At 40.1% G+C, this 27,481-nt stretch overlaps 1 protein-coding gene across 1 annotated transcript in view; it reads right to left on the bottom strand.

The window, feature by feature from the left end:
- nos1apa (nitric oxide synthase 1 (neuronal) adaptor protein a) overlaps positions 1 to 27,481 on the bottom strand; it is a 131,437-nt gene that overhangs the window by 70,951 nt on the left and 33,005 nt on the right. The window contains 1 exon segment of the mRNA XM_018670872.2: positions 2,383 to 2,475. Within this exon segment, the coding sequence (XP_018526388.2) occupies positions 2,383 to 2,475 (93 nt within the window).

The raw sequence follows: 27,481 nt of genomic DNA, 5'->3' as shown, positions 1-27,481 counted from the left end.
AAGCAAATCATAGCAGCTGAGTGGAGATTAGTCTACTTATATATTCAGCTGATTCTGATGTTATATGTCATCGGTCTGCTGGTAACACTTTCTGATAAGAGGGAGGCTCCCCTTTGCCTATGCTTGCATAAAAAACACTGAAATCCATGGTACCAATCACCCGCTGCTCTATCAGTGTGGTCTAAGAATTTCATGGTCCAGGGAATCAGTGGTGACTTTTATCATCTGCACGTTGTTTCTACACTCAAATGTTGTGGAAACACTGAACTTGGTGTGAAAAAAGAAGAACTGGTGAAGTTACAGTGGTTCCACATAGCATCAGCTATCGGGTAGCCCTGACACAAAAATCAGGGTAATAGCATGCAATTTCCATAATTATATTTGAAAATATTCTCTAAATTCTATGCTATCCATTAAAGAATATGGACATGCAGGCAAGCTTTCAGGTCTGCACACATTTATATAACTGAGCATTTACACTGGTGTAATGAATAGGCCATTCCGTGGAGGACCATTTAGACAACTCAATTAAGCCTTTCATGAGACACTAATGCATATCTACAGTGTACATCTGGCTTTAATATCAAGTCAAGGTCAACGCTACACACAACAACGACAGTCTATTGTGACTGGTGAAGCCAAACTTTTCAAAAGATGTTACTTTCTAAACCTAAACACTCCAATAAGACAATTTATATAAAGGCACTCAATTTGAATGGATATGTTTGACATTTCCTGATAGCAATTTTACACAGTCACTTCAAATCCAAACCCTAACAAGTCATCAGAAGTCAATTTCCTGACAAAGCAACCAGTGACAGTTGTCACTGAGTGAATAGTAAACAATCAGATGGAAAAATCTGGCCGTACTGACCTTTTGAGTCATCAGATTTCTGATCTACTGTGTCTCTCTCTCCAAACATGCAGGTAAAACAATTCAATAAGAGTCTCTGGCTTTGTACACCTAATCTGTTTGACTAGAACAACAGTTTAAACACAAGATGATGGTTGACAGTGACTAGTGTTATATTAAACATTAAATACATTTCAGGAACCTGGAAAAACAGTGAATAGCCTCAGGTCTGGATTAATGAATTGAGATGAAAAACTAAATGCTGGAGAGGACAATGGACAGTGCTAAGTGAACTTCACTTTGTTTCTATCCACTGGTTTTCCACCTGTCAGATTCTCTGTGATTCTCTGCAAGTGAAGTCCACTCCGGTCTGTCTCTGTGGATTACAGCTGTCAGCCTCACCGCACCTGGAAACATATCCAGTCTCAGCGCCCGCACCTCCAATATCTTCAGATTTTCTCTTCGCTTTTCTCTTTTAACTCCCTCCTTTCTTTGCATCATTTCTCTTTAGTCTTCAAAACCTGTCGTCTGCCCTCATACTTTCAAACCCTGTGAGGCCCTTTGTCCTCCCTTACCATCTCTACATTCTCACCTCTGTTGTCTAATTAAGACGAGGATCGATCATCTCCTGCCACATACAGTATGTAGGCGATGGATCTGTTTTAGTTCAACACCAGCATTTTAGCACAAATTACCCCAACCACATATTTTATTCTTATAACCAAGGATGTTTGGTTGGCTCATAGTCAGACTAAAACACACTATATGTGGCCCAGTGTTATTCACAGTGGCTGGACACTGAACACCCATTTAAAAGAATATGTCCTGCTATGGACTGATCAGCACCAGATACATTAACAAGACAGGTATGGACATGTTGTTTAAAAGGTTCATCACACACAGAGCAGGAATGGAAAGTTTGCCTACCTGGTTACATGTTAGTCTCAGACCAAACAAAGTAGAATCTACACACTGGTCATGTCTTGTACATAGAGATAATATCTTGTCAATAAACACAAAAAGAGAGCCCGGATTAAAGTGCTGGATTACAGCTATTCCACTAGAGTCACGACAGTCCCATTAACTGTATAAACAGTTATACTATGTAGTATAGTTTTACTATGTAGACATTTTACACATTATAGACAGACAAAAGTTTGATTTCATTGGATTAATTACATTTATCACCCACCCATACCAGCTTGATAGCCTTATTAACTATCTTTATTAACTCCTTGACAGAATCATACAGCAGTGTACGGTCAGATGAAATTATATTTTTCTTATAATTACAAGATATGACAACTCATTTCCTTTTAACAAGAAACGTCTCATTATAACAATAAACAAACAAATAAACACCTATTATATATCAACAAACATATATCCTAGGTACAAAAATATTCAGATCAAAATCTCCTGCTGTTGTTATGAAATGACACTAACAGAACATGTCGCACACAGCCAGAGAGATTCTTCTATTCCAAGATAGAAACAGGAGTTCAGATAAGATAATAAAGGTCACTCACTTTTTTCTTTTTCCTCAGGGTGACCTTGACGCCGTCTACAGACACCACAATGTGGACTTTTTTCTTCTTGATGTTTTTCACCTTGAACTCATACTGCGGAGAGAAGAAAGACACAGATATATTAATATTTAGGTGGATTAAGGTAGACAGTGACATTGTTACATCCTCTCAGATATCGGTCAGGATGTGTGGATGGGTCAGTCTGATGAGTCATGTCTGGAGGCAGAAAAGAGATTGTAGAGAGAAAGGACAGAACGTGAATGTGAAGAAAAGCAATCTGCACTTACATGTTTTTCATCATTTTAAGTTTAAGTTATAAGGGTGTCATTGTGTTGAATTATTTACAAGTCAGTGTACCATCACAATGAGCTGCCATTTTAATCGTCATATAATGTTGCTTTAAATCATACAATATCTGTAGAGATATATCTGAAGATCTGAATGAGTGAACAAGATTTGCATTGTTGAGTGTATTAACCCACCAAACTACAGGTCTAAAGGTGTCTTTTCAAACAGTCCCAAAGCAAATTATCACCTGTTATTAGCACAATTATGATCACAGGAACATTTGTGCAGTTTGTGTTAATTAGCCACAAACACCCAAGATACCAGCTGTACAGACGGTAGCTGTAGCTAGCCAGCAATCTACACACTAACCTGGCGTGTCTGTGTGACAGCCCAGACTCTATTTGATCTCATCAGGAGGGTTTTAGGAAATCGATTCAAAAAGCTTCTGAAGTGAACGTCACTCACATCTATTGGCAACTGCTTGTGTCTTTCCATGCTCGGTGATGCTGTACAAACACACCAAACATCATGTGCCAGCTTGTGATCCATCAGAGTTTTTGATAATCAGTACTATGACAAAATTTACTCAGTATTCAAAAAGTACTATAGTTCAGGATCTAGCTCTAGAAGCACAGAAGACACACCATCAAAGCTCAGTGGAAAAACTGAGTGACCATAAAGTCCCTTTGTGCAAGGTACCTGGCCCCGACCGAGTCCTTGAGGGAAGCTGCTTTGTGGCCAAATGTAGAGAACTATGACTGAGAGCCGGTATCTAAAGAGCATGGTCTAGACCTGCTCTATATGAAAGTGCCTTGAGGTGACTTTTGATGTGATGTGGCGCTATATAAATAAAATCTAATTGAACTGAATTGAATTGGTGTGTTACAACTGTGACTGCAGGTCAAGTCCACCGTTCACATTATGTGAAGAAACATTTAAAACCCTTAAGATTTCTAATGACAGACCAGGCATTCCAGTCCACTCCAATTCAGTGTTTCACACTCATGATGAACAGATTTGTCACAGAAAATGACAAACAGCCCTGGTGAATGAACATAGCGTGGTCGGTAGACCTCTGTCAGAGTCAATTTACACACCATAGATCAGAGGGAGACAGCTTCCATCGCCTACACTGCCTTTAATGGAGCCGTGAGCACTGTCAAACAACAGCGCTTCAGCAGGCAACCACAGTCAATGCTGTGTGAACAAATACTGTTTGCATATCAAATACTGCACAGGTGTTAAAGAGTGGGTTGAGTGACTCTTATGTTATTGAATCCTGAGTTCATATTCATGTGCGAGAACATACTGCAAACACACATGCAGCCAGGTGACTGCCTACCTCCCTCTCCCACAATGCTCTGCATGTTGATGGTATTTTGAATGAGTGGGATGTAATTGAATAGCATAGAACCACCTGTCACTGTAGCCTGGAGAAACATTTGCTCCAAGTACCGTCTTCAAGTCTATTTCTGTCTGTCGCCACTCTAACTGACTTGAGTTGCTGTGTCTTGCTGGGTGACACACACATTATTGTGCTTCTGAAAGTGGATGCTCATTAACGCTGCAGTAGGTAGTAATCTTATGTAGAAAAGCAACTGTATTATGAGCCATGGTCAGAAGGCCTCCAGTCTGAAGATGCTGCAAATTTTCACCCAGTTTTCTCAAATTAAAATCTAAATGCAGGTAATGGTACCTGTGGGAAAACTGCTCAGTGCGAGGAAGAGAGACATCAAATTGAAAGCCCAAAAAACAGCGACAGCAGCAAGAGAAGTCCCAGTCCAGATAAAGCTGAACTCAGGGATGATGGCTGACTTTTTTTCACCACTTCCAGCAGACACTAAAATGACGATTTAGTCGACCAATGCCACCTGATGTTTTTTCTCCTGAATAAAGTCCTTCAAACTCTCACAAACAACTTTGTGCTGTCACTTGGGGATGCAAGAAAATCAAGGTTTCTGACACCCCTTTAAAAACTCTGCAATGTCACTCACAGCTGATATAAAGTCTGTCTCTGTCAGTGTCTCTGAATGTGAATGATTGGGTTTATTGCTTGCTGTGTTTGCATTCAGTCACTTCTAAATCTAATCTGAATGTAGATGCTTTGCTGAACTTTATCTTTCATGTTTTCCCACCTGCCTGCTGGCACTTCCTGTCAATCAATCTGTCAATATTCCTGCTATTGTAGCTGTCAGCTGCCCTGTCTGTCAGTAGACAGTCGGTCCTTTGTTCTGTTCTGTTTAGTGTCACTCTGGACTTAGGTAATATTGACTCGGACCTCTTTAATTTAGCTGCATTTCTCTTGTAAGCTAAAAAAAAAGTCCACATGAAGGCTGTGAAGTAACACGAGAATAGTTGAATCAAGGGCGACTGGACTTGGTTGTAGATATAGAATACACTTCACCTCTCATCCAAGAGGCTTCTTTAGTTCTCTCAGCCTCTTGACTCTTAGATGACTCAGAATCTCCACAGACAGTGAACACAACTTGTATTTATAACAGCATTAAAAAAATCTCAAGAGCTGTACTTCATTTGTGGAATCCAGCAACTAACAATGAGGTGAAGAGAGAAAAAAGGATTGCGAAGTATTTTTTTGACAAGGAGCTAATACCCATATACTGTACACTGCTGATACTACTGATACTCTCTTTTGTATATTGTCCACAAATAAATAAATCTTCAACATAACAGCCAGCAAAGATATGCAGGAAGGTCCAGCTCAGGTTAAACGTCAGTCTGAATCAAACAAAATATGTAGGATAATGCAAAATAGTAAAAATAATAAATGACATCAATCAAAATGGCTGTGCAACCAATCACAAAATAATCAAAATCTGTCTGACTATGGAGGTCAGTGCACAGATCATTCTAACAGCATAAATACAACATCATATTTTCAGAATTCAGCATTTACATGAATTGTTCACTGTGCCCTTGACTCATATCAAGCTGCAGTGTAAAATGAAAACTGGAAAATCTGAAATGCCTGAGCCTGCGTGCTGACAAAGTGACTGTATGTGGATGAGAGGTTGCAGTATAATAGAAGATGACAGAACGCAGAACTCAGGGCCTCGTCAGCAACGCTCTGTGAAAGAGCAAGTCGAGGAGCTTTTTACCAAGGCTGAACAGAAACCCAATCAACTCCTCAACCGTGGGTTACAAACTGTGTGCTGACTGCAATATACACTCCTGGCTGTCAGTGTGTCTGTTTGTTGACTGATGGGGGAAAAGTGTGAGACTGATTTTGCCGAAAGTCCTGTGAGGGGTCACAGCTCCCAGCCTGCTTCATAAAAGCATGTATAAAAGTACTAAAAATGTTCTTAGGTTTTAGGTCCAACTTGTCTTATGGAAGCTTTAGAGAAAACCTTTAGAGAAAATGATGACAGTTTAGTCTCTAGGAACTTTCTGGTGAGCATTCGTCCTTATTTCCATCCATTTTATAGACTAATAATTAATCAAGAGAAGTAATTGCGACCTATTTATACATTTGCTAAAATGACTATGTTGGGTATTGTTCAAATGTAGGTAGACATACAGTATGTAGCAAATGGTAAATGGACAACACAATACAGTGCTCTTTACCTCAGATCCCTACACAGTATTTCACAATGCCACACATTCATCTATGCACACATACACTTGCAAACTGAATGGTAGCATTATGATGATTAGTAATAAAAGCTTAGTGTGGCAGTTGTCTACATTAAAGTGAGCCACAGTCATTAAAAGGAGGACATATTGTATATTAAACAGCAACAACAGAAACAAGTCCACACAAAAAGCCAATACAGCAGAAATGATAATGATTTTTTTTTTTTTTTTTTGCTCTGTTTTATTTTTGTATGTAATTACAGTCTGTATACTGAGGAGGGGGAGAAGTCACTGCTCTCTTCAGACTAGCAGGCTGTAATAATGATGCTTCCCTTTTACAAAGCAGGTTTCTGAATCCATCCAGATGTAATGTCACAACCTTGAGGAACTATACAGAGTGTTTAGCCAGTACTGGCCCTATAGATGCCCTTATTGAGCACAACCTTTTTCAAAACCTTTACAAATGTTTATGCAGAACAAAATGTTTTCAAGTGTTTTAGGCTTTAAGGATATACCAAATTAGGCTGGCACTAGACCTCTGAATCACCACCCAGATCTCTGATTTGTTAAAGAATCTAGTGTTGTGCCCACTGATGACACAACCAACCAATCAAAGCTGTGTGGGTGAACAGCACGGATGAGATCAACACGGCTACACAGGTTGTTGTAAATCCTCTCTCTCAGAAATAACTCTTGAAGTGCCACAGCTCTCCTCACATCGACAACAGCATCTTCCATTTGGACTGAAAATGAGGTGGTTGGGACAAAACTGTCATTGGCTGCTGACGGGTAAGGCAAGGCAGAACAAAATAATTCCCACTGTCAACAAAAACATCTGCTAACATATCCACAATGTCAGGCTGAGAGTGAAACAACACTCAGTACATTTGGAAAGAAACCCTGAATGAAAGATTACGGTGTTCTTTCACAATGAATTCCCCACCTCCCTCAGTAACACAATCTACAGAGAAGGAAAAGTGGCTTATTTTCCTGCTACTTTTCTTGCTTGAAAAAGGCACATATTCTTTTAACCACTGTACTAAACACCCTGTTGATACTTTCAACAAAAGACTGACAACACACATACATACACACTCAAGTTATTAGAATATATTTCCATACAGTAAAGCAGAGAAAGCTGACGCACTTCAACCATTAGTTTTGAGTCTCGAGGTGCGTGGATGTTTATGTGTCAGAGTTTTATGGGCGGTTTTATGGGCGTGTTGTAATCTGCTGTAATGTTGACTGTGCTGCACATGCAAGATTTAACTGTTGGTCTGCCTGATAGATTGCATGATTGACCTCCACGGAGACGATTACAGCAGCAATTTAACAAATTTCATGCAGGGTTTGACTGAGTAAGTATATGCAGCATAATATGACAGAAAGCACTTATCTCTAATAAGCCTGTCTATTCCTGTCTGATACGCTCCCATCATTGAATCCACATCTACCACCACACGCCTCACACTCTCCCTGGCACTTCCAGCCTCCATTCCAAGATACAACAGCGATATGATTTATAATATCACCACTGAATCTATCTGTATAATATGAGAATATGAATGCATGTAATTAAAACACTCGTACTGCAGAAATTGCTGCACTTGAGGAACCGACGCACAGGCATTCATTTTACACAGCTGGCAGTTTATTCAGTCTGACTTTTCCCAAATTGCAGCACCTTTACCCCAAGAAGCGGTAGTGGGGGTGTTTTAATGAGCACAGATAACAGCTCACAACACAGTTTAGGTCATTTGGGATAATCCCTAATGTCTCTGCGAGATGAGCTGCCTGAATTTCACTCCTAAAACACTATTAGATTGCTAATTTCAACTGCAGCCTCAATCAATTTTGACACAAAAAGAGGACGGAAAGCAGGGGAAAAATTTTAATTCAGTCACACAGGACTGAAAACCTCTACAGCTAAAGTCTTGAATTTTCAATAAAAATAATACCCATTAAAAATAAATACCACATAATGAAAACATTAACTTTTTGTTCAATCCAGCACCAAGGCAACACAGTTTATCCCTGTACATGTGTCTGTTAGGGGTGTAATGTTGTAACTGTTCTATTTTTTATGTGCTTGGAGAAAAATGCTGTGGGATTTAAATTTTTTATTGTTATTTAACTGATTATTCACACACACAATTAAGAAAGAACAAATCAATTTTAATACTTTAATCACTTCACTAATTTATCAAGTGAGGATACAAAACATCTGCCACTTAAAACTTCAAGTGAGATTAGTTGGGTTTTTTCTTTGTTTTGTTTTGTTTTTTTAGTTTTAACCGCTATATTAGTATTTCAAAGATATCACAATGGACTCTTTGGACTCTCTTTGTAATAAATACTTACAGTTTACACATTCAGAAACCTTTACAAAATACAGAATTCAGGGAGTTTTCAACACATCTTACAGTCTTCCTCAGTAGATGGATATTTTTCTCACTTGCCTTTGGTCATGTGATAACAGGTGGTCCTCCATTATTCTATTATATCCTTTATTATTTTGTCAAATTACCAGATTTATTTTAATATTTGATAGATTAATTAATTTTTAAATTAAATTAAAAATCTATTTTTAAAAAGACTTTTTAGAGGCAGCTTTGTAGGCAATTTTTACTTTTTATACTTCAAAACAATAGAAATTAAGATATGATATAATATATGATATGATATGATTAAGAACAAAGTGAATCACTGAGCTTGTTCCAATTGACAGGCTGTTCCAGGTAAAACTGGTCTCGTGCAAACAGGGTTTTATTGTTGTACCTGGCTGCTCTGTGTCACAGTAAACAGGATTCGCTTACGTGCAGCAGTTTGGAGATGGACCACTTTGTGGCAGTGACAGGATATAAGCATACATGTAAACAAAGTGGAATGAAATGAATACTTCAGTCCAAGAATAGGCTCATCCATCACACACAAACAAGTCAGTCTAACATTTGCAGCCACCATTTCCTGATAAACGGGTCATTATTTCCTAAAGGTCCCTTCCTACTGTTTCCAGTATAATCCATCATTTTGGCAACAAAGACGCCAATACACACCAACACAATAGTGTCCTCAGCCGGCGGTGCTATTTTTACTCACAGAAATATCAGCTGGGAGCCAGGAGAGCACAATAAAATCCTGCATTTCTGTTGATGACCACAATTCATCATGGGAGGTTCAACGTATGGGGAGCAAAATAAAAGATTCAAATTAACATGCAGACACATGCTGACACGCACACACATACAGTACACCACTGAGGTCAACAGCAGGCAAATTGAGTGATCTCAGCAGGGCAGCAGACAGAGTGGTAGATGTGGTAGAGCGTGCCTGTTCTACTGATGTACAAGCTCTTTATTGAGCTCACTGACAGAGGCCTTTCTGACATGATTATGATGTTGCTGTTGTCAAACTTCAACTTGTCCATCTTTTATACAAGGACCACAGTTTCTGCTGGCCTAGTGTCCAGCCCTGCTAAGTCAGCCAGACCTCCTCTGTCTGCATGTGAACACACACACACACAAACACACAGCCGAGAAGCTCCACTGTGCCACATGCCAATTTGTTCCAAACCACAGCCTTTTGAGCTGCCAGTTTTCACCCTGACCAATCATGAGTAGCGATCCATCTCAATGACATGTCTCCTCCAGAGAGGGGGAAAAGAATAAAGAGGGCTGTAAAGCTGTAAAAGAATAATAGAGGAGAAAAAAGAAAGAAAATGAGACAAAGCGAAAGAGAGAGGGAGAGCTGCAGGAGGACGAAGCAATGATATAGTGAGAATATAAAGTTTAATTAACAGCTCACATCATTAAGCTCATAATTACACAAACTGAAAGTCAAGGTTTCTTAAATGTGCAAACTGTCATGTTGTCATTAGGTGCTTGATGAACTGAAAGACATGTGGTTTTAACCTTCATAAAGCACCTGAACTCACTGCTCATATTTAGCACTACTTTTTATTACAGATGTCTTTTTCCCCTCTTCTCTCTATAACTCTAATTGCACACTTAATCAATCGTCCATCCCATGGTATATTCATTTTAAGGTCTGTGGTCCCCAGAAGAAATGAGTTGTGTCATTCAGATGTAGATTAACAGAAGGATATCTAAACTAACTTAAAGAATATCCCATATGATTTAGTGAAGTACAGTGTTACTGAGGGTTCAATTCACTGGTCTAACTGTAAAGAGAGTTAGGATCCTAGAGTTAGGATGAAACTTTCCTGAACTTTACTTCCCTGATACTTTTCATATGTAAGTTACCCTCAGCTCCCAGCTATTAAAGCTATTAAATGACCTACTGTCTGTGCGTGGTAGGTGGACTGCCCACTAGAGTATAACAGTATTATAATAAAGAGGTGTGTAGATCAGTGATTAATGCCCTGGTGTGATGTGAACCTGCAATTTTCTGGTCTAATGTATCCTCAAACAGATTTTACTGTTTTTCTCTTTCAGTGGCATTGTTATATCACCACAAAGAGACCATGTTTAACTATCGTGTCTTTTTCTTGAATGCTTTAGTTCCTTAATATTAACCAAGTAGATTTAGTTCCCTAAATATAACCACACCTTAACCATAGAGGTAGCAGATCAGAAAAAATGATTCATTTTTAGAACCCCCATCTATTGTGTCTTTTACTATTTAACATTTAAGACTTGTTGACAGAAATTCAGAGTGGATGTATCATTGGAATACATGAAAAGGACAGATTAAGTATTAGAAAAGTAAAAGAAAAGTGCGATTACTGGAGATACTGGTCATTTGGACCAACTACTGATAACACCAGAGAGCCATGAACCAATCTGTGCGATCCTAAAATTACCCAGAGATGAAGCAGATCTCCACCACTGCCCCCGGAGGAAAAGCCAGAGGGGTTTCCAGATGAAGACAGAGAAAACTGATAGAGGCTGAGCTGGGCCTCCACAGCTACAGTATAAAAGGCTCACTCTCTTTATTCTCCACCACTGGAAGAAACTAGAGCACTCCTGCAGAGAGATGCAGTGTCTTCTTTAGTTCTGTTTTACCCCCCCTTCATCACTACAACCTTCATACAAGATGCATTCTGTGTTCTTCTTTCCTGTTACTACCCCTGTTTCTTATTTTATTCTGGATGTTTCCAACACGTTCCCTGTGTTTTCACAGTACACCAGCAGGAAAACCCAAATTTTAAGATAAAAGAAGAAATTAGAACATACATAGTCCCATGTTTAAAACTGACACTGAGACATTAGGCCTCTTCATTAGGAAACTGATGTGTTCATGTCAGTGAGTCCTGTCAGGTTTGGCTAACTTGGCAGCACATCATCTTTACACTGGAAACAGTGGAGGTGGAGGCGAACCACCCAGTACCTGCACCTTAGGAACTGGGTTAATTTAATTTTACAAAGTCGGAAAACAAGTTTATTGCCTATAAGGACGAATGATATGCATGTTCTTGTAGTAATGTGTTTTTTCAGATGCTTTGGTGTTGTCATTATCTGCTCAGCATGGCTCACTAGTTTCCTCCATTTTCAGTTGTCAGAAAGAAAAACATTTACTCAGTAAGGCAGTATGACATTCGATACTGCAGGTCTGCGTGACAGTGTGAACACCAACTGCTGGTCACAGAAAGACTCTGAAATGCACTACCAATGTAAGGAGGACAAACAGATTAAATGGAATAACGGTTGATACTAAAGTATCAGCCAGTGTTGTATATCCACTCATCTGTGAAGAGTCTCTGCAGCATCTTCTGATTAGACCACGGTTCTCATGTCAACTCCCCAGAGACGCCATGTTTCTCAGCCTCTCACACCACCACATTCTTCTCTCTTTCTTGCCAACCACAGAGCTCTCATCCCCCTCTCTCCTCTATACATCAACCCCCTTGGATTCTCTTTTTCCTCCCAACCATCCATCTTAATCTTGCTCGTTTACCACTGGTCATTCTAGTGTATATCTGTATGTTCATTTCCCCCTCTCTAACCACTCTGTCATTTTTTACTCCCATTCCATATTGATAGAGCATCAGGCCCCTTCTGTGCTACCCTCTCCCCCTCACTTTATCATATGTTTTCTCTCTTTTACACTCTTGCTCCTCTCACTCTCTCTCCCACTCTCTTATATTTTCTTTCCCTCACCACCCCCACCCCCCCAGGCCCACCCCTCCTTTTCTCCACAGACCGGTGGCTGATTCAATCTCAAGCAATGTTGTTTATAAAAAGGCATTTCATTTTCCAAAACCATTTGTGTTCAAGACGCTACAGGGTCCATCACGTTTCATCAATCTCAGCGACGCAGCAGTGTCTTTGAATCAAAGCCAAAATTTGCAATTGAATATATGTTGGTATATGCACTAACATCACACACACACACACAAACTCACATAAAAATACAAATCGGCCGGTACATTTAGTATCTCACAAGAAAAGCAATATATCATAAAACTTCTGAGGAAAGTCAATTTAAAATCACATTACACTGATGTAAAAAAGTTCTCTTTCGAGTTTGTCCTTCCATACAATGAGCTATAAAACGGCAAAACAGTTTAAACCTGATGTGACTTTGTTAAAGTGTTTGTATAGTGGCAAAACGATTTCACCACAGGTTCCACTCAGTAGCTGCTCTGGAGCTTTGGGTTGTATCTAATGATCCTCAGCAGATGGTTTTGCCCATTTGTCTGAAACTGAAATTTCATTCTTGACCCAACCAGCAGTTAGCAAAGCAATCTCCCTGCAATGTCCACTCAGTAGCTGCTCTGGAGGTCCAGAATGAACTCCCAATCTCAATTTGCAACAACTCTCTGCTGATCTGACCCTGTGATACCATCAAAAGCTTAAGAACAGCTACCAAGTGGATCTTGAAGTGAAATTGTCTTGCTAACTGCCATGACCGAGGTCAAGACTGAACTTAAAGTCTATAAAAGTATACATGCATGTTAGATGTATTATAAAGATAATAGTTTTGCTTAGTTTCCAAACTGTGCGCTTTTTTTGAGGCTTTTCACTGACAACCGTTTTTCATATCTGCAAATCTGCCACTTTAGCTCACCAGATTTTCTGTCTGACATGTTAGAGATAAATCCACAGCATATGATCCATGTGACCACACAGAGCACTCACCTCAACCAGCACCTTTGGGATGAACTGGAACGTTGAATGCAAGCTAAGTCCTAGAAAACCTCACTAACACTCTGGTGGATTGAGGTAAATCCCTCCAACCAGGTTCCAAAATCTTGTGGAAAGCCTTCCCAGAGGAGTGTAGGCAGCAGATTACTGCCCACAGTTTGGAGTGAAATATTCAATATTTGTTGTCCATATACTTTTGGCAATGTAATGTACATCTTGCATAGAATAGTAAGGGGAAAAGAACAATCAAAGAGAAAATGGCTTCATTTTATGCCTTTGTAACAGCTGATTGAACGTCTAATGTCTAAAGACTACAGGGAACTGTTACTGTAGCCTCCTCTGAGCCAGTTCAGTCAGTTATGAGACAGTGGTAGTTTATAGCAGTGAGTTGTCTGTTTGTGGATTCTGCATCAAAACCTGTTCAGCAAATTCATGACCATATTTTGCAGCAGAAAAAAACTCATAAAGAGTGGCAATCAGCCACAAGCAAACAGTTTTCTTTTCGCCAAGTAGAGAAACTAGTTTGGTCCCACACGTATTACTAATACATAAAAAGCAACATTTGTGGCTGCATCCAATTAACAAAACGTTTCAACATCTGGACTGTCTCCAGTGTGAAAAATTCAACTTCTGAAAGGAAGTTTAGTCATCAGGGTTGATAAATGAGACTTTCCTAGACTGTTGGCACAGTTTCCTCTTGTGTCCTATAGGAAACAAGGGAAATCTATTTTTCTGTCGACTGTCACAGCGTTAATGCATAGTTAAAGACTTTCTCCTCCGTCACTTTGTCACTGTCTTCCAATGTCGGCTTCTGGTTTCCAAGTTTTCTGCTTCTCCGTCTGACCGATGTCTTTTCTTTCTCACCATCTGTTCCCACTGAGGTCATACATCTGTGCCCGTACTGGATGGATTCAAACAAAGGGATAGATAAGCTTCAAAGACAAGAGATGCTTATCATGACACCTAAAGAATCAAAGATATTGCTGTCTCACTTGAGAGTGAGAGAGATCCCCTGTCAACCCGATCAATACCCTTTAGATTATATATCAGATTCTTTCATTAGAAACCTTTATTCTCAGTCTCTCCTCTACCTTTCAGTCATAATTGCCTTTCAGTTTCTGGATTTACTGTTAAATTGATCAATACACTGCTTGTTTGTGGGAAGCTGAATTGAAGATAACGGTATTTTAAGATGATGGATTCCAGAGGACTGCTTTACAATCAAAGGCACAGATGAAGGTAGGCCTCTAAGGTCATTTCAGGTAATTTCAGCCTTTCTATCTTTCCCATCAGCTTCAACCTTTTCCCTATCAGTTTTCCTCTACCTACAGCCCAAAGAGCTGGAGGAGGGAGGAGATGAGTTACGGAGGCTTTTCGTTGTTCTTATTGAACCATGTCAGAGGAGAAATCCCTCTCTTCCCCAAAAGGATAGAGAGACAAACTCAATTTAGAGGCAGTTGGTATATCGACAAATCACTTCCAGCGCGCTTTCATTTTCAGAGCCCTGATGTATAAAAGCTGAAGCGGCTAATGGCCCACATTGGTTAGAGAGATTGCAGCTTTTCTTTCAGTCGTAATAGATTTTATTTGATAATGAACACGTCAAAGGAAAGTGGAACCACTGATTATGTCAAAATGAGGCCATCGTTTTTATTCTCTTTATAATGGGGGCACAGCAGGCCAGGAACACTTTATTTGTTTTATTGGTATTTACTTGTAGAATTGAACTAAACTCGCAGATAATCAGAGCCAGTTGACCCTTTGCTAAGCTCTGGCTCCATCAATTAAGCTACAGCTATGAAGCTTTTTATCATAGCATGCCATGTATGAGGTATGTTTTTGTGAACCTAAGTTTTAGCTTCAGACAACCCTAAAAATTCAGCAAGAATGACAACTGTTGCTTGTTCTTGTACCACACCTAACATGGACAGTGGCCAGAAGCTTGCACAGCAGTGCAGTTTCTGCTAAAATAGTCAAAAGTGCAGAGGTTTAAGGTTTGAGATCTTGAATGGAGAGGTGTATATAGCCTACAGAGGGAACTAACAGCAAGTGAATTTTGTAAAATGAAGCTAACTTCAGGTAAAGTTATTCCCACCTTAACCCAAAGCAAGAAAAAGTAGACATAGTTGGTAGCTCTGATAAAGGAGCACCAACAGACCAACTTCCATGCAGTGGATGTTCAAGTCCTGAACTGGGCTTTTTTCAGCAACTTGTATGCTCACAAAACAATGTTGTTAGCTATTGCACTTCAGCACAAGCAAGCGACAGGCAGTAATCTCAATAGCCAGGCATGCTAAGATAAGTATAGACACTGTAAATCCTTTCCTTAAATTTTGCTCCACTCTTTTTGATTTTGGAAAGGCAAAATGATAAATGTCCGTCACTCTTACTGCAGCCCCATTCCTTTGGCAGGATGAGAAATCCAAAGCTTGACACATCTGCAGCGCCTAGTTACAGTTGCTAAGCCATGATTGGACAGCTGCTGTTAGAAGAGGAAGGGTTAAGCCACTGGTTAGTTATGTATAATTAACCAGTATCAAACCTGAAGCAGCGGTGACCTTAAATTTTATGACTCTGACTAAATATTTCATTTATCAATAATACATTGGGAACATGACAGTATCCAACTTTCTATTATATTCATACTTAGCACTCAGCTCAGTTTTATTAGGCCTACTGCCACAGTGATTATATTAGAGGCAACTATCACTTGGAAAAGTGGAAGCCAAAGCTGTACTGCAGCAACATAAAACGATGCTGTTGTTAAATATCACGCGCGTCAGTACCACAGAGATTCTAATTGAAGGATGAGGTGTCACTTGAATACCCACATCAGTATCAATGCAACCTGTGGAGTAAGCACAGCAGGGTGAAATACAAAAGCCTGAAGGGCCAGAAAGTAGGTTATGGAAACTTTTTCAGTTTTCCTCCACTTGTTTGACTCATACACAGCGTGATATCAAGATGGATAGAAAACAGATTCTGTCTGTATTTCTTTCATTATCTCTGCTATTTCTGTCTGTAAATATGCCAAATCTGAAATCAACAGTGTCGTCTTTTTATCTCTTTGTATTTTAGAGATGGACTAGCCCCAACAAAAACAGCACTTTGACGGCAGCCAGTCAGTTTAGAACCAGTTGTAATATAAAGCTCAAACAACAACTTCACAAAGTCGTAAAAGCCAGGAGGGGCTTTCAGTTCATTCACTTTATATCTCATAAAGAGGTACCTTGTAATTTCTAAAAACCAAAGCCAATCTATAAAACCAGACAGCCCTTTTAAATGTGATATAATAACATGTACTAGGTTATGTTCGGTTAAATGAGTGGCAGTAGAGTAAACTCCCAACAAGTATTGAGCCAAATGTGTGTGAATATAGGCTGCGATTAGGTCTGATGGTAATGATTTAAATGGTCTGTTTATCTGCACCAACCTTTTCTCTGTAAAATCTCCTGACAGTGAACGTCGGGTCTGATGAAAGACACACTCATTACCATGTCAAAGGCTGCCAATCATACCCTAAACTCCTAAGTGACACATGTCAAATGATACTCTGTGTGTGTGCTCACAGACTACAGTAGCTTTAATGTGGGGTGGCTGCTCTTCTCCACAGACATTCAGTGTGTTCTTTAATTTATGTCTGCAGTATGGTGGGGAGGTTTGATTCTTTCACCATGCAGCTAATAAAAGCCTTTTATTCCAGCATTAGGCCCATTTATTACTCAAAGTCTGATGGACTCAAGGCACTGTCTGCAGTCTGAATAAATCAGAGAGGCAGACAATGTAAAAAAAAAAAAAGAAAAAAAAAGAGAGAGCACAACAGGAGCAAAAGGAAATGGAGGTAGCAAATACAGAAAAGGACGCAGACTACGACAAGTCTAAAAAACAACTCTGCCCTTTCTTTTACTATTTGTTGTATTTCTGCTCAAAAGTTTAACCTTGAAAGGACACACTACTGAAGTACTATTACTCTCTCTAAAACTGTGATAAATAAATCTTATTCCCCTGTATTTCACTTTAACTTATTCAATACTAGTCAGTGATCATAATGAGGCAAAACAATACTAAAGAAAGTGCTTACAGCAGCACACTGTGCTGGGCAATATCATGGCATTAGAGGTGGAACAAAACTGGACTGTAAGACAGAAATGGTATTTTCACAGCCAGTATTAGGTCTATTTTCTACATAAAGACAGCAGGCAACAGACCTTCTAAAAAACAACCAACAATATGAGACTTTAAGTAAGTTGTCAATTTAATCTATGGAATGCCTTTACTTATTCATTTCTGTTTTTAATTGTTTCTGTGAATTTGGACATTTAACACATAACTGAGCATGAATTAATAAAATCTAGGAGGGTTTACTCTGCACTGGTCCTCCAACAAAGGGACAATCCTGTCATCTGTCTGGTGAGGCAGTCTCCAGGAAAACAAATGTTTTAGAAGTTGGCAAAATCCATTGGGACTTGGCTTGTTGCTTCAGAAAGTCACAGCATCCTGTATGGACACTGCTGTGGAGCCAAGCTGTCAGACTGCACATCCTCTGTCACTGAGCATTCCTCCATATCACAGAACTACACCACACATTGGACTGGAAACCTCAACAAAGGGCCAGCCAATGGCTGGATCATTTCCACAACTTCAGAACACAGCAGAAAAAACAACATGCAGAATCTCGGTGGCACCAAGGCTCCACACAGCAGCTATAATCTCTTCACCTCAGTAAGAAACGCACATGTAGAGACGTACATTCATAAACAGCAGGCGAGAGAGCAACCCTACCAGACAACCAATTACAGGGAGGGAACCTCAGCTGCTGACAAGGTGGTCTTGGTTGGAATTAAATTACAGCGTGGGCCGAGCAGATACCGGCTGACTGTGATGATAAAGTCCTTCAGAAGACACAGCAAAGGATTATCAGCTCTTACAGCTTTAATTGGCAGTTTAATGAAGTCGCCCACAATGTATCTGACAGGCATTAAAAGAAGACATCCCGTTTGTACACATCAGATACACCTCAGGGTGAAATATTATAGTTTATGAGGGGACAGCAAAGAGTATCATTAGCAGAGTTCAAATCCAATAAATCACTCAAAGTGGATCATATAGAACATGTCACTACAATATTATTAACAGTGTAAGCTGTTTTACAAGGACAATTAGTGTTGGATTAGGGGAATGCCTCTTTTTGACGACGAAAATATCAAGTTTAACAAGGGAAGTATTAGTTGGGGATTAGCAACAGTGTCACCTGCCAACAAGGGACACCTGAAGAGTGCCCAGAGGCAAGTTCATCATGGCAGCTTTATGAGGAGGTCATACACTTTAACGGTCTGATCAGGTCTCAGGTAAATAAATCTTAACACATTATATTAGGATTCGCCATTCAAAAAATATGGTAATGAAGGTAATGAAACCTTTTCAGCACTGTGTGAAGCTGTGACCTGAATTCTGATTCAAGTACCAAAAATGAGGCTAAAGTATCTGTTTTACTAAGTATTTAATCTCATGAGTCAGTGCATTGAGGAAGGGTATATTTACAGCTTCCAGCTACAGTTTGAATGTGTCTGCATCATCCTGACACATCTGGATTTGGGGATTTTCACACATTCCTACATGCGGATTTGCTCAAGCCGTGAGCATCTGTGAGGTGATATCTTCTAGTCATTACCCACATTCTCAGAGGGATTGAAGTTACTCACAGACTCACATTCTCAGTGGACTTGGATTTTGAAGTCCAGAGTTGATGTATGGTAAAGGTAAACACTATCAACTTATTGTTGGACCTGTAGCCTTTAATGAAACAAACTAGCTTGTTGTAAAATGTGATAAACACTTTGCAATGATTTTTCAATTGCAAAATTCTGCATGTAGGGTCAGGTCCCTCTGCTAGTGGGACAAAATGATTTATTCATCAGCTTAACCGAAAAAGTTGAGAAAAGAAAAAAATATCATTTGGTGGATACAACGTCTGGTCTGAATGAAGTAAAAACATTACCAAGACCGAGTAGTCATGCTTTGTTTGCTACTCGCTCATAGCATACAAATGAACAAACAGAGCTATACCAGCCTCAACATCAAACTGGGAACTTTACATATGTCGTGGATGACAGCATGCATTGTAACTGTACCACTCCAGGCAACATATATCAGAAATATATCAAGTCAGATACAGCCAAAATGTATTCTTTAAAATTGGTTCACAAAAATCATATCTTGGAACTTACTGACTTGAAACTGAATTCTCTAATATATTCAGCAAAACATTGTGCATTTCATCCTCCAGATCCACGCGTATGACAAAGACAGTTGTGTTTGTATCACTGTTCACTTGCTGTGCTCAGCTTGCTGAGGAAACAAGACAGGAAGGGAAAATAGAGCAGAATCATCTATTGTTTGTCCTGGCAAAGACCAGTTGCTCATTATCGACCATTAGGGTTGTTTGGATGTGACACTGGCTATTATTTACCTCCAGACCGCAAGTCTGAAAATGTGAAAATGCCTGTTATGTAACTGGCTATCATTGTTCCTCACCACCAGCGTGTCTCACAGTTTTGTGGTATCATCTGCTGTGATTCAGCAGCAGTGCTGTTGCATACTGGGCAGAGGCAAGGCAGTGGTGCTTTCAAGGTTCTGAATTCACTCCCACTGGAGCCACTGCTAGACAATCAGGCTAATGTAAGGCACTTTGGATGAGAGCCTTCACCAAGCGGTTATACATCCAGAACTAGAGACCAAAGCACGAACACCCCTCGACTTCAAACCTTTACTGTTTTTAAAAAAATGTCCCTCTTTCACATAACTGCAGAAAAGAGCTCTTGCATTTTTTCCACAGGTAACAAACACAGCAGTAGCTGACCACAGGGGTCAGTACTTCTGCTCCGTCTGTATAGGCTTCTGTTAAAGGCCGTGCAGTAATGTGGGCATCAGACTGATGACCACAGCATTCCTGCTCCCTGCAGAGTCAAGGAAATAGACTTTTTTATTCTCTTTTTTATTCTTTTTTTATTCTCGCAAATGCACTTATTCTCATAAGTGCATTTGCTGCCACAAATGCACTTATCAGACAAAGACACACACCCTCGCAGCAAAAAAACCCAAAACTCTGGTACATACAGCATACAAGTAATCATGGATGGCTGCTTGCAGGCATGTAAATACAAGTACACACGCAGGCAGACATATGCAAACACACACACACACACACACACACAGCTAGGACAAAGCAGAATTTTCACACAGTGCTCACAAAAAAGACAAAATAGACATATAAAGAATCAGGATGCTCCAGGATACTTTCCCCAGCAGTTGTTTCTCTTCCACAGAGAATATTCAACCCAAAGCCAAACAAAGCCTGAAACAACCTGACAAGGAAGGAACCTCACACAGAGCGGGGGGGGGGGGGGGGGGGGCGGGGGGGGTCGTATCTGTCACACACACACACACACACAAAACACACAGCACACACATAAAAAGTATATGTACTGTACCAGCTCGATCTGCACTGTACTGTACTGATATTCAAGGCACTAGGGGCAGAAGAGTTCCTCTGTTCTCCTGTGCTATCTTATCTCAGGGTATTGCTGTTACAAGAGGCATCAACAGCCTGTACTTGGCTTCATCTACACTGCAAGTAAGAAAAGACCTGTGTGATTACTGAAGCTGTGGTGAGCTATGGCCAGAGGCTCCATGTTCGACAATTTTATCAGCTCTCGCACTGCTCTCCCAGCAGGGAAAAGAGAGGAGAGTGAGCTCCGGGGGAGAGAGGCAAAGAGAGACAGAGACACATTCTTCAGTTCTTATATAATAAAAATCTACAAAGTACAACTGAAATTATGGACACCAAGCGTTTTTTCTTTCACCATCAATTTATCAGTAGATTGATTTTCTTAATTTCTCAGTGCCCTGATTCCTTTAAGGTGCTTATTTTGTCTGATCAACAATCTGTCACTGAAATCAGTTTACCATGATGTACAACACAGAATGCTGGGACCAGTAAAATGGGATCTTGTCTTACTAAATGACTAGTAATTTTAAGTTTTAAGTAAAATAGTGTATTTGGAGATATTTACTCATATTTAAAGCTGCACTAACAGCTATTTTCATATTAACGTTTGGTGTGTAACATGAAAGGTGACGCTTGTAGTGACAAACCTGTGGAGAATTATCACTCGACTTTGCAGTTCCCCTCAGCTCTGGACATCTGAAGCGTCTTTCAGCTCATTGTTTTGGTTTTAAAGCACATAACTTTGCTGTTTTAGTTTAGTCTCACTCTTTTTAAATCAGCCTTGTCTCCAACCGCAGCACACAGCTGGGTAAAAGCTCTGATAAATGCACTGTACACCTTCCAAACTGTACAGTGTTTACCACAGAGTTCGGTGTATACCACAACATAGCTAAATGAGTGTATGTTGGACTAACTGGATGACTCAAAATGAATGCTAATGTAGCTCTGTGTCTGCGCAGAATAAATAGGTAAATGTATATAAATGTATATGGTGATGTTGTGCTAACAGCTTGTTTCCTTGTGGCCAGTGTTGCTAAATTAATGCTCATTTAGTTCATCTGGTTTTTTATATATTGCTGCATCTTGGTCAGTTTTAGCAAACTTTTTGGCAATTACTAACAGTTCCTTCTTACAGGAGAAGGCGGCTTTATTTTCCTGCTTCAAGGTTGTTCCACTCAACAAAACAAACATTACAGCAAAATCATCTTCCTCCTCCAGTTTAAGAACAATTTTTCTAAGTTATTAAGCAATTTTATGTCAGATTTAATAAAGTTTTATTGCAGTATTGATCATTTTTAAATCACTGAAGCCAATCATTAACAATAAATTTACAGCAGGCACGCCATGACGAGAAGTCAAAAATACCCAAGTGGTGCTTGTCTTTGCCTTCTCATACAAACTAGAGAGAGGAAAAGTTTTAAGTTCTTGACATTGGAAAGATTCTTTTGGGCGTATTACAACCCTCACTTCCCAAAAAACAAATACAGTTTCCCTGCATTTGTTTTAAACCTAAACCTATTTAAGAGGGATATGTCTTTTTATACTGAGTGTGTGTGTGTGTGTGTGTGTGTGCATCAGTGTTACTCATTTTTGGTGATAGCACATCCAGCAACCCAGTTCTTCCTTTGTCCCTCCAACGCAAACTGAACTTCCTGTGCCCCCCAACAAAGAGGAACTAGATACTGTGTTTAGTTCAGCAGATGAATGAAATCAGTCAGAGACATAAGCCATGTGATGCCACTGCTTCCCAAACAGAAAACTTCCTTAAAATGAGAATGCAGACCCAGAGAGGGATGTACCTCTACAATCAGTTACCCTGTGAATCAAATGCAGACACACCCCTCTCATCCTCAACTGAATGGCAAAACTGTGTATCCAGGGTCACAAATAAGTCGCCTTATTTTCCATCCTGGTCACAGACCTCACTGAGAACTGAGATGTCACTGACCTACGACTGATGATTCAGGTTATTTCTGTATATTCATATTCATGTTTCTGCACACATTTGAACGCAGCCGCTTAAATATGCTGTTATTTTCTGACTTTTCTTCAGCTGGAGAAATATCTCCAGTGTGTGGCCAACAATTCGGAGGACTGGAACAATCTCTGCTTTCAAATATGCTTTCAAAAGTGACCTATTGTCACACTCCAATTCACTTCTAAGCCAATTTGATTCTGGGAAGCAGCTTTTACTGTACTGATGGTTTTAGAAAAGGTCTGTAAAAATAACAAGAACCTTTTCACTTATGTAATATCAAGCTCATAATTCATGCCTCACCTCCCTGCTATGTAATTATTTTGTCCTTTCTTACTTTTATTGGTTTATTTAGCCAATTTCTCTCTTGACAGCGATTTCTGTGAGCGCTTCATCTACATTCCACTACTGCACCTATTCAATATCCAGATCAGTAAAGCAATCAGGGGAATTCTCGGTCTCATCTCCCACGCAACACACACTTTCCCCTGTGCTCCATGCAAATGCCTCCCTCTTTGTTCCTCCACTCCATAAGTTGGAGGCCAAAATTGGATTTCCCTTACAGCACTTGCTGGTGAATTTAAATGGAATTGGAGGAGGGGAAATCTTTTGTCTAAACAAAATTACGAGAGTGCTGGAAAGAGGGAGCAAGAAAGGTAAGGCGAGATGATTTTGCACAAGATTGAATATGAAAATTCCGGTGGTGGAGATTCTTGAGTAGGGTGGAGGTGTGATGCTGATAGAAAAGTAACGAGAAATTCAGCTGCCTAAATCAGACCATCTGAATCTGTAAGTGGCAGGAAAATAAAGGGAGAAAGAAGCGGTAAAACCTAAATGCAGCACTGTGTTTTTTGTGTCTACAAAGTAAAGAGCACTTTGAGCTTGATGTGGCAGGAGACTGAGAAGAGAAAATCAGAACAGTCCAACAGGAAAATAGCCAGCCGGCTCTCTTCTTGTCAGCCCTGCCTCTTCTCCACAGACCGGGAATATTAGATATGTAACAGAGAATATTGCATTAGCGATAGTGATTCTCAGTGATCCCCTCCATTAGAGCAGAAGCCAGCTGTAGATAAGGCTTTTCAACACGAGTTCACACAATATAGGAAAAGGAAAGTTAAACCCACTATAGACAAAGAGAGAACGCTCAGCTCAGCATATCACTTCTACCAAAAAAAAAAAAAATTCTCAATCTTGAAAGCAGACTGATGCAATACAGTCAACAACAATACAATACAACAACCCAATCTGGTTAACATTTTCCTCACAAGCAAACATCAAACATTCCATACAGACATTTCCATTAGTAAAGGGCATCGCAAATTTCCCCAATCGACGTTTCTCCTGATAAAACAGGCCATGATTAAGGGAGTTATGTCAAATCGCCTTTGTGCAAATTAAAAATTCCTTTAATGCTGCAACATTATTATTCAACTGCTCCATGGAGAGTGGAGTAATCTAATTTTGTTATTCCAAAGGATTTCAGGGTTTAAACTATTTCTCCTCGTCTCATTTCGTCACAGGAAATTCAGATAAATTCCCTCACATCCAGTGATGCCAGTGAACAACAGAGACACGCTGATGTGGTTAGATTTGGGCTGTTAACTCAGCTTCCAGTAGAGCAGCTGGCTTGCAGATGCAAGTTTACAGGTTTTAATCCAGCTATCATGTTTGTCCAGTGAGACGGTTTATATGCATGAACTACACTTTGGTACCATCCCCTTTAAGCATTTGTTTTGTATGGTGTCAGATTATCCTTGGTGCAAAAAACATATAACATCCAACACAAAGTGAGTACAGACAAAATTTGATCAAATTCATAGGTTTAAAGGAGACAACTGGGCAGAGAGGGAATTTCATGAAAAATAAAATAATAAAAGAGGCACCTCCACCCAGCAGTTTTCCCTGTGGCTTACAATGGCAGTTGTGGAGCTGTGATGTGGGGCTGACTTGGACTCATGCGTGCTCAGCAGAGCGCGAGAAAAGCAGCAGAGGGAAGCTGAGGCCGAGGCTGACAGGCAGCTCGCTCTGCTCCTGATGTTTGTTTCAGCTTCAGGGAGTGAAATGGGAAGAACTAAAAAGACACAGGCTCCTCAGCGATGAGGAGCAGGAGAGCAGTATGCTGCCAAGGCTGCCTCAGCGCACCAACATATGACTGACTGATACCCTTTTAACACCTAAATGAGTGTGTATACGCAGGAGTTGTAAATGCAGGTTTGACATTCTGTTTTTTGATGTGTGTCACATCACAAACTCACCAGAAAACAGGGTTAGTAAACAGCAGAAAGCAGCATATTTGAACAAATATTTTTTGTCAGAATATAGGTACACAGCTTTTATCTGAGTCCTCATGTACTAACCTGTATGCCCACTGCAACTTTCAAGACTCAGTGTTTCTTCCAACCACTTATTTTATCCAAGCAACAGATAAAAATCATTTGACATGAAAAGCTGCAGCTCTTCACTTTTGAGGCAGAGGGATTCAATTCAACAAACAGTAAAGCATGTTTGTGATTGGTCCTCTGTTAAACTCTGCCACCTCCCCCCTCACCCATCCATCTCCTACCGGGTCCTGATACAAGTGGGCAGCTATTAGACACATCCCCTCGCCGCTCTCCCTCTGTGTCAGCAAGCGCTCTGACACACAGCCAAAGTTAGACCAGGCCTCGCTCGCACTTTTGACACACACGTTTTCATTCATGCATGCACTCACGCAGGTAGAACCAAGCTCCGACAGCTCTCTTGAACTTATATGGAGTATAAAACAGGGAAGGCTGGCAGGCTTACGCAGTGATACGGGCTTTGCTTTGCGAGGCGAAGTTACTGTAATTGGAGTGCCTTTCAAAGCCTCAGCTTCTCCAGGAAGAAAAGTATCAAAGCTGACAGCATTTGCTGGATTTCTCTTTGCCAAGCTCACGGGCCAATGCTCTGCTCTCAGCTACACAACTACCAACTCTGCACTGAATACTGAAACGGTTCTTTTTCTTTACCTTCAGCGTCACTTGAAGTAAGTCAGAGTAAGCAGCTAGCTAGACTCAGTTTGTCAAAGAAACAGACACTTTTATGCGAAACAGCTAAAATAACCCAGTGGAATAGGTACATGTTTTTGATATTTACATGTAATACAGTATCTGAAAAGTGAGGAGAATAGAGTTTCAGTCTGATCCTCCTTCCATGGTGGTTTCCTGCGATGCTTCAAATGCTAAAAGGCTTCCAGACTTTTATGGATTTTTAAGGGGAGACATTTATTTTTTCATTTTCAATTCATAAATGAGGCTGTTAAAAAGTGCGCTCATGTAAAAACCTGGATACTTTCAAGCTCACCAGCTGAATGTCAGGGAATAGAGGCAGAGAGTTCTCATTAGATAAGAATATGATGAAGTTTAAAGCAACATGAAGCCACCACACGCCCTGGCTTATCCTGGTCAATTTACTGATAAATTCACACCTTGACATATCAACACTGATGACTGCTCCTCATTACTGACAAACACTACGGTTACTCATTATCTAAACTAGTGCTTCTGAAACCTGGGAGGCTGAGCCCTAACAGGTCCAGGGGCCAAACCTCTGGTGGGTCACACATGACAGGACTGCTAATATGTCTTAATGAGCTTGGGTCTCAGGACAGGACAGGACTACCTTCTCAGTGTACTCAGAGCTGCTGAGGAATTCATTAGATGCACAAAATAGGCATGCATGAGTGACTTCACCTTCACTTCCTTTATGCTGTTAGACATATTCTTTTGTCACTTTAAGCCTTATTAGGGGTAAGGTAGCATTCATCAGCCATCTCCTGGATACTAAAAAATATGATTTATAATAGAAATGATAAATCTGTGATGAAAGCACTGTGCCAAAAATGCATTCATTATAAAGAGGTCAGTTCAGTAGCATAGCTGAGGTGTCAACTTTCACTGCATTCATACTGCTGCTGCTACATCACTGCTGAAGACTGAAATCAGTGTTGCCATGATAACCTTCTGGATTTGTAAAAAGCCATCTCACAGTATTATAATCCACTGCACAGTGTTTTTGTGATGTGATAAGTCTTCAAAGTCAAGGACGCATTACTCAGAGTGGACTTCATAGGTATCATGTATTGCATCTTGTCACAGCACTTGTAGCACACAACCACATCAGTTGCAGCTTTTTAGCTATTTTGGGTCAGAGCATCTGTTTACAGAGGCCTCGCAAACAGTAATGATTCTTATGGGCTGCATGTGGCAATTAAAACCTACAGCTGTGAATGTATTTGTGTATGGTTAGAGTCAGGGGTCTTTATGTTATTTTGAAAAGGTGGCTTGTTAAAAACTGAAAGCTTTTGAGACATATGGAAAACAGCATATTTTTTCCAATAAATGTCTTTGCATGGTCAATTCATCACAGCAGACAGATGCTGCAGATGTGCAGAACATTATTCTTTTTTTTTTCCTACAAACTTAATGTGCAGCTGAATCTTAACACTTAGGTGAGTGGGTTGGTATCAATTTTCTGTGTGTGCCTCTCATCGTTTGTCTCGATCTACACCTCAGCCTCTCTCTCCTCAATTACACCTCTCCTATCCTCCTACAGTTCCAGCTGTTACCCTTCTGCAACTTAGCATGGTAACTATGGTAACACACACCACCACCA

The sequence above is a fragment of the Lates calcarifer genome, linkage group LG17, assembly GCF_001640805.2.
Source record: "Lates calcarifer isolate ASB-BC8 linkage group LG17, TLL_Latcal_v3, whole genome shotgun sequence".
Classification (NCBI taxonomy): Eukaryota; Metazoa; Chordata; class Actinopteri; family Centropomidae; genus Lates; species Lates calcarifer.
This window is presented reverse-complemented; position numbering and strand designations above follow the sequence as displayed.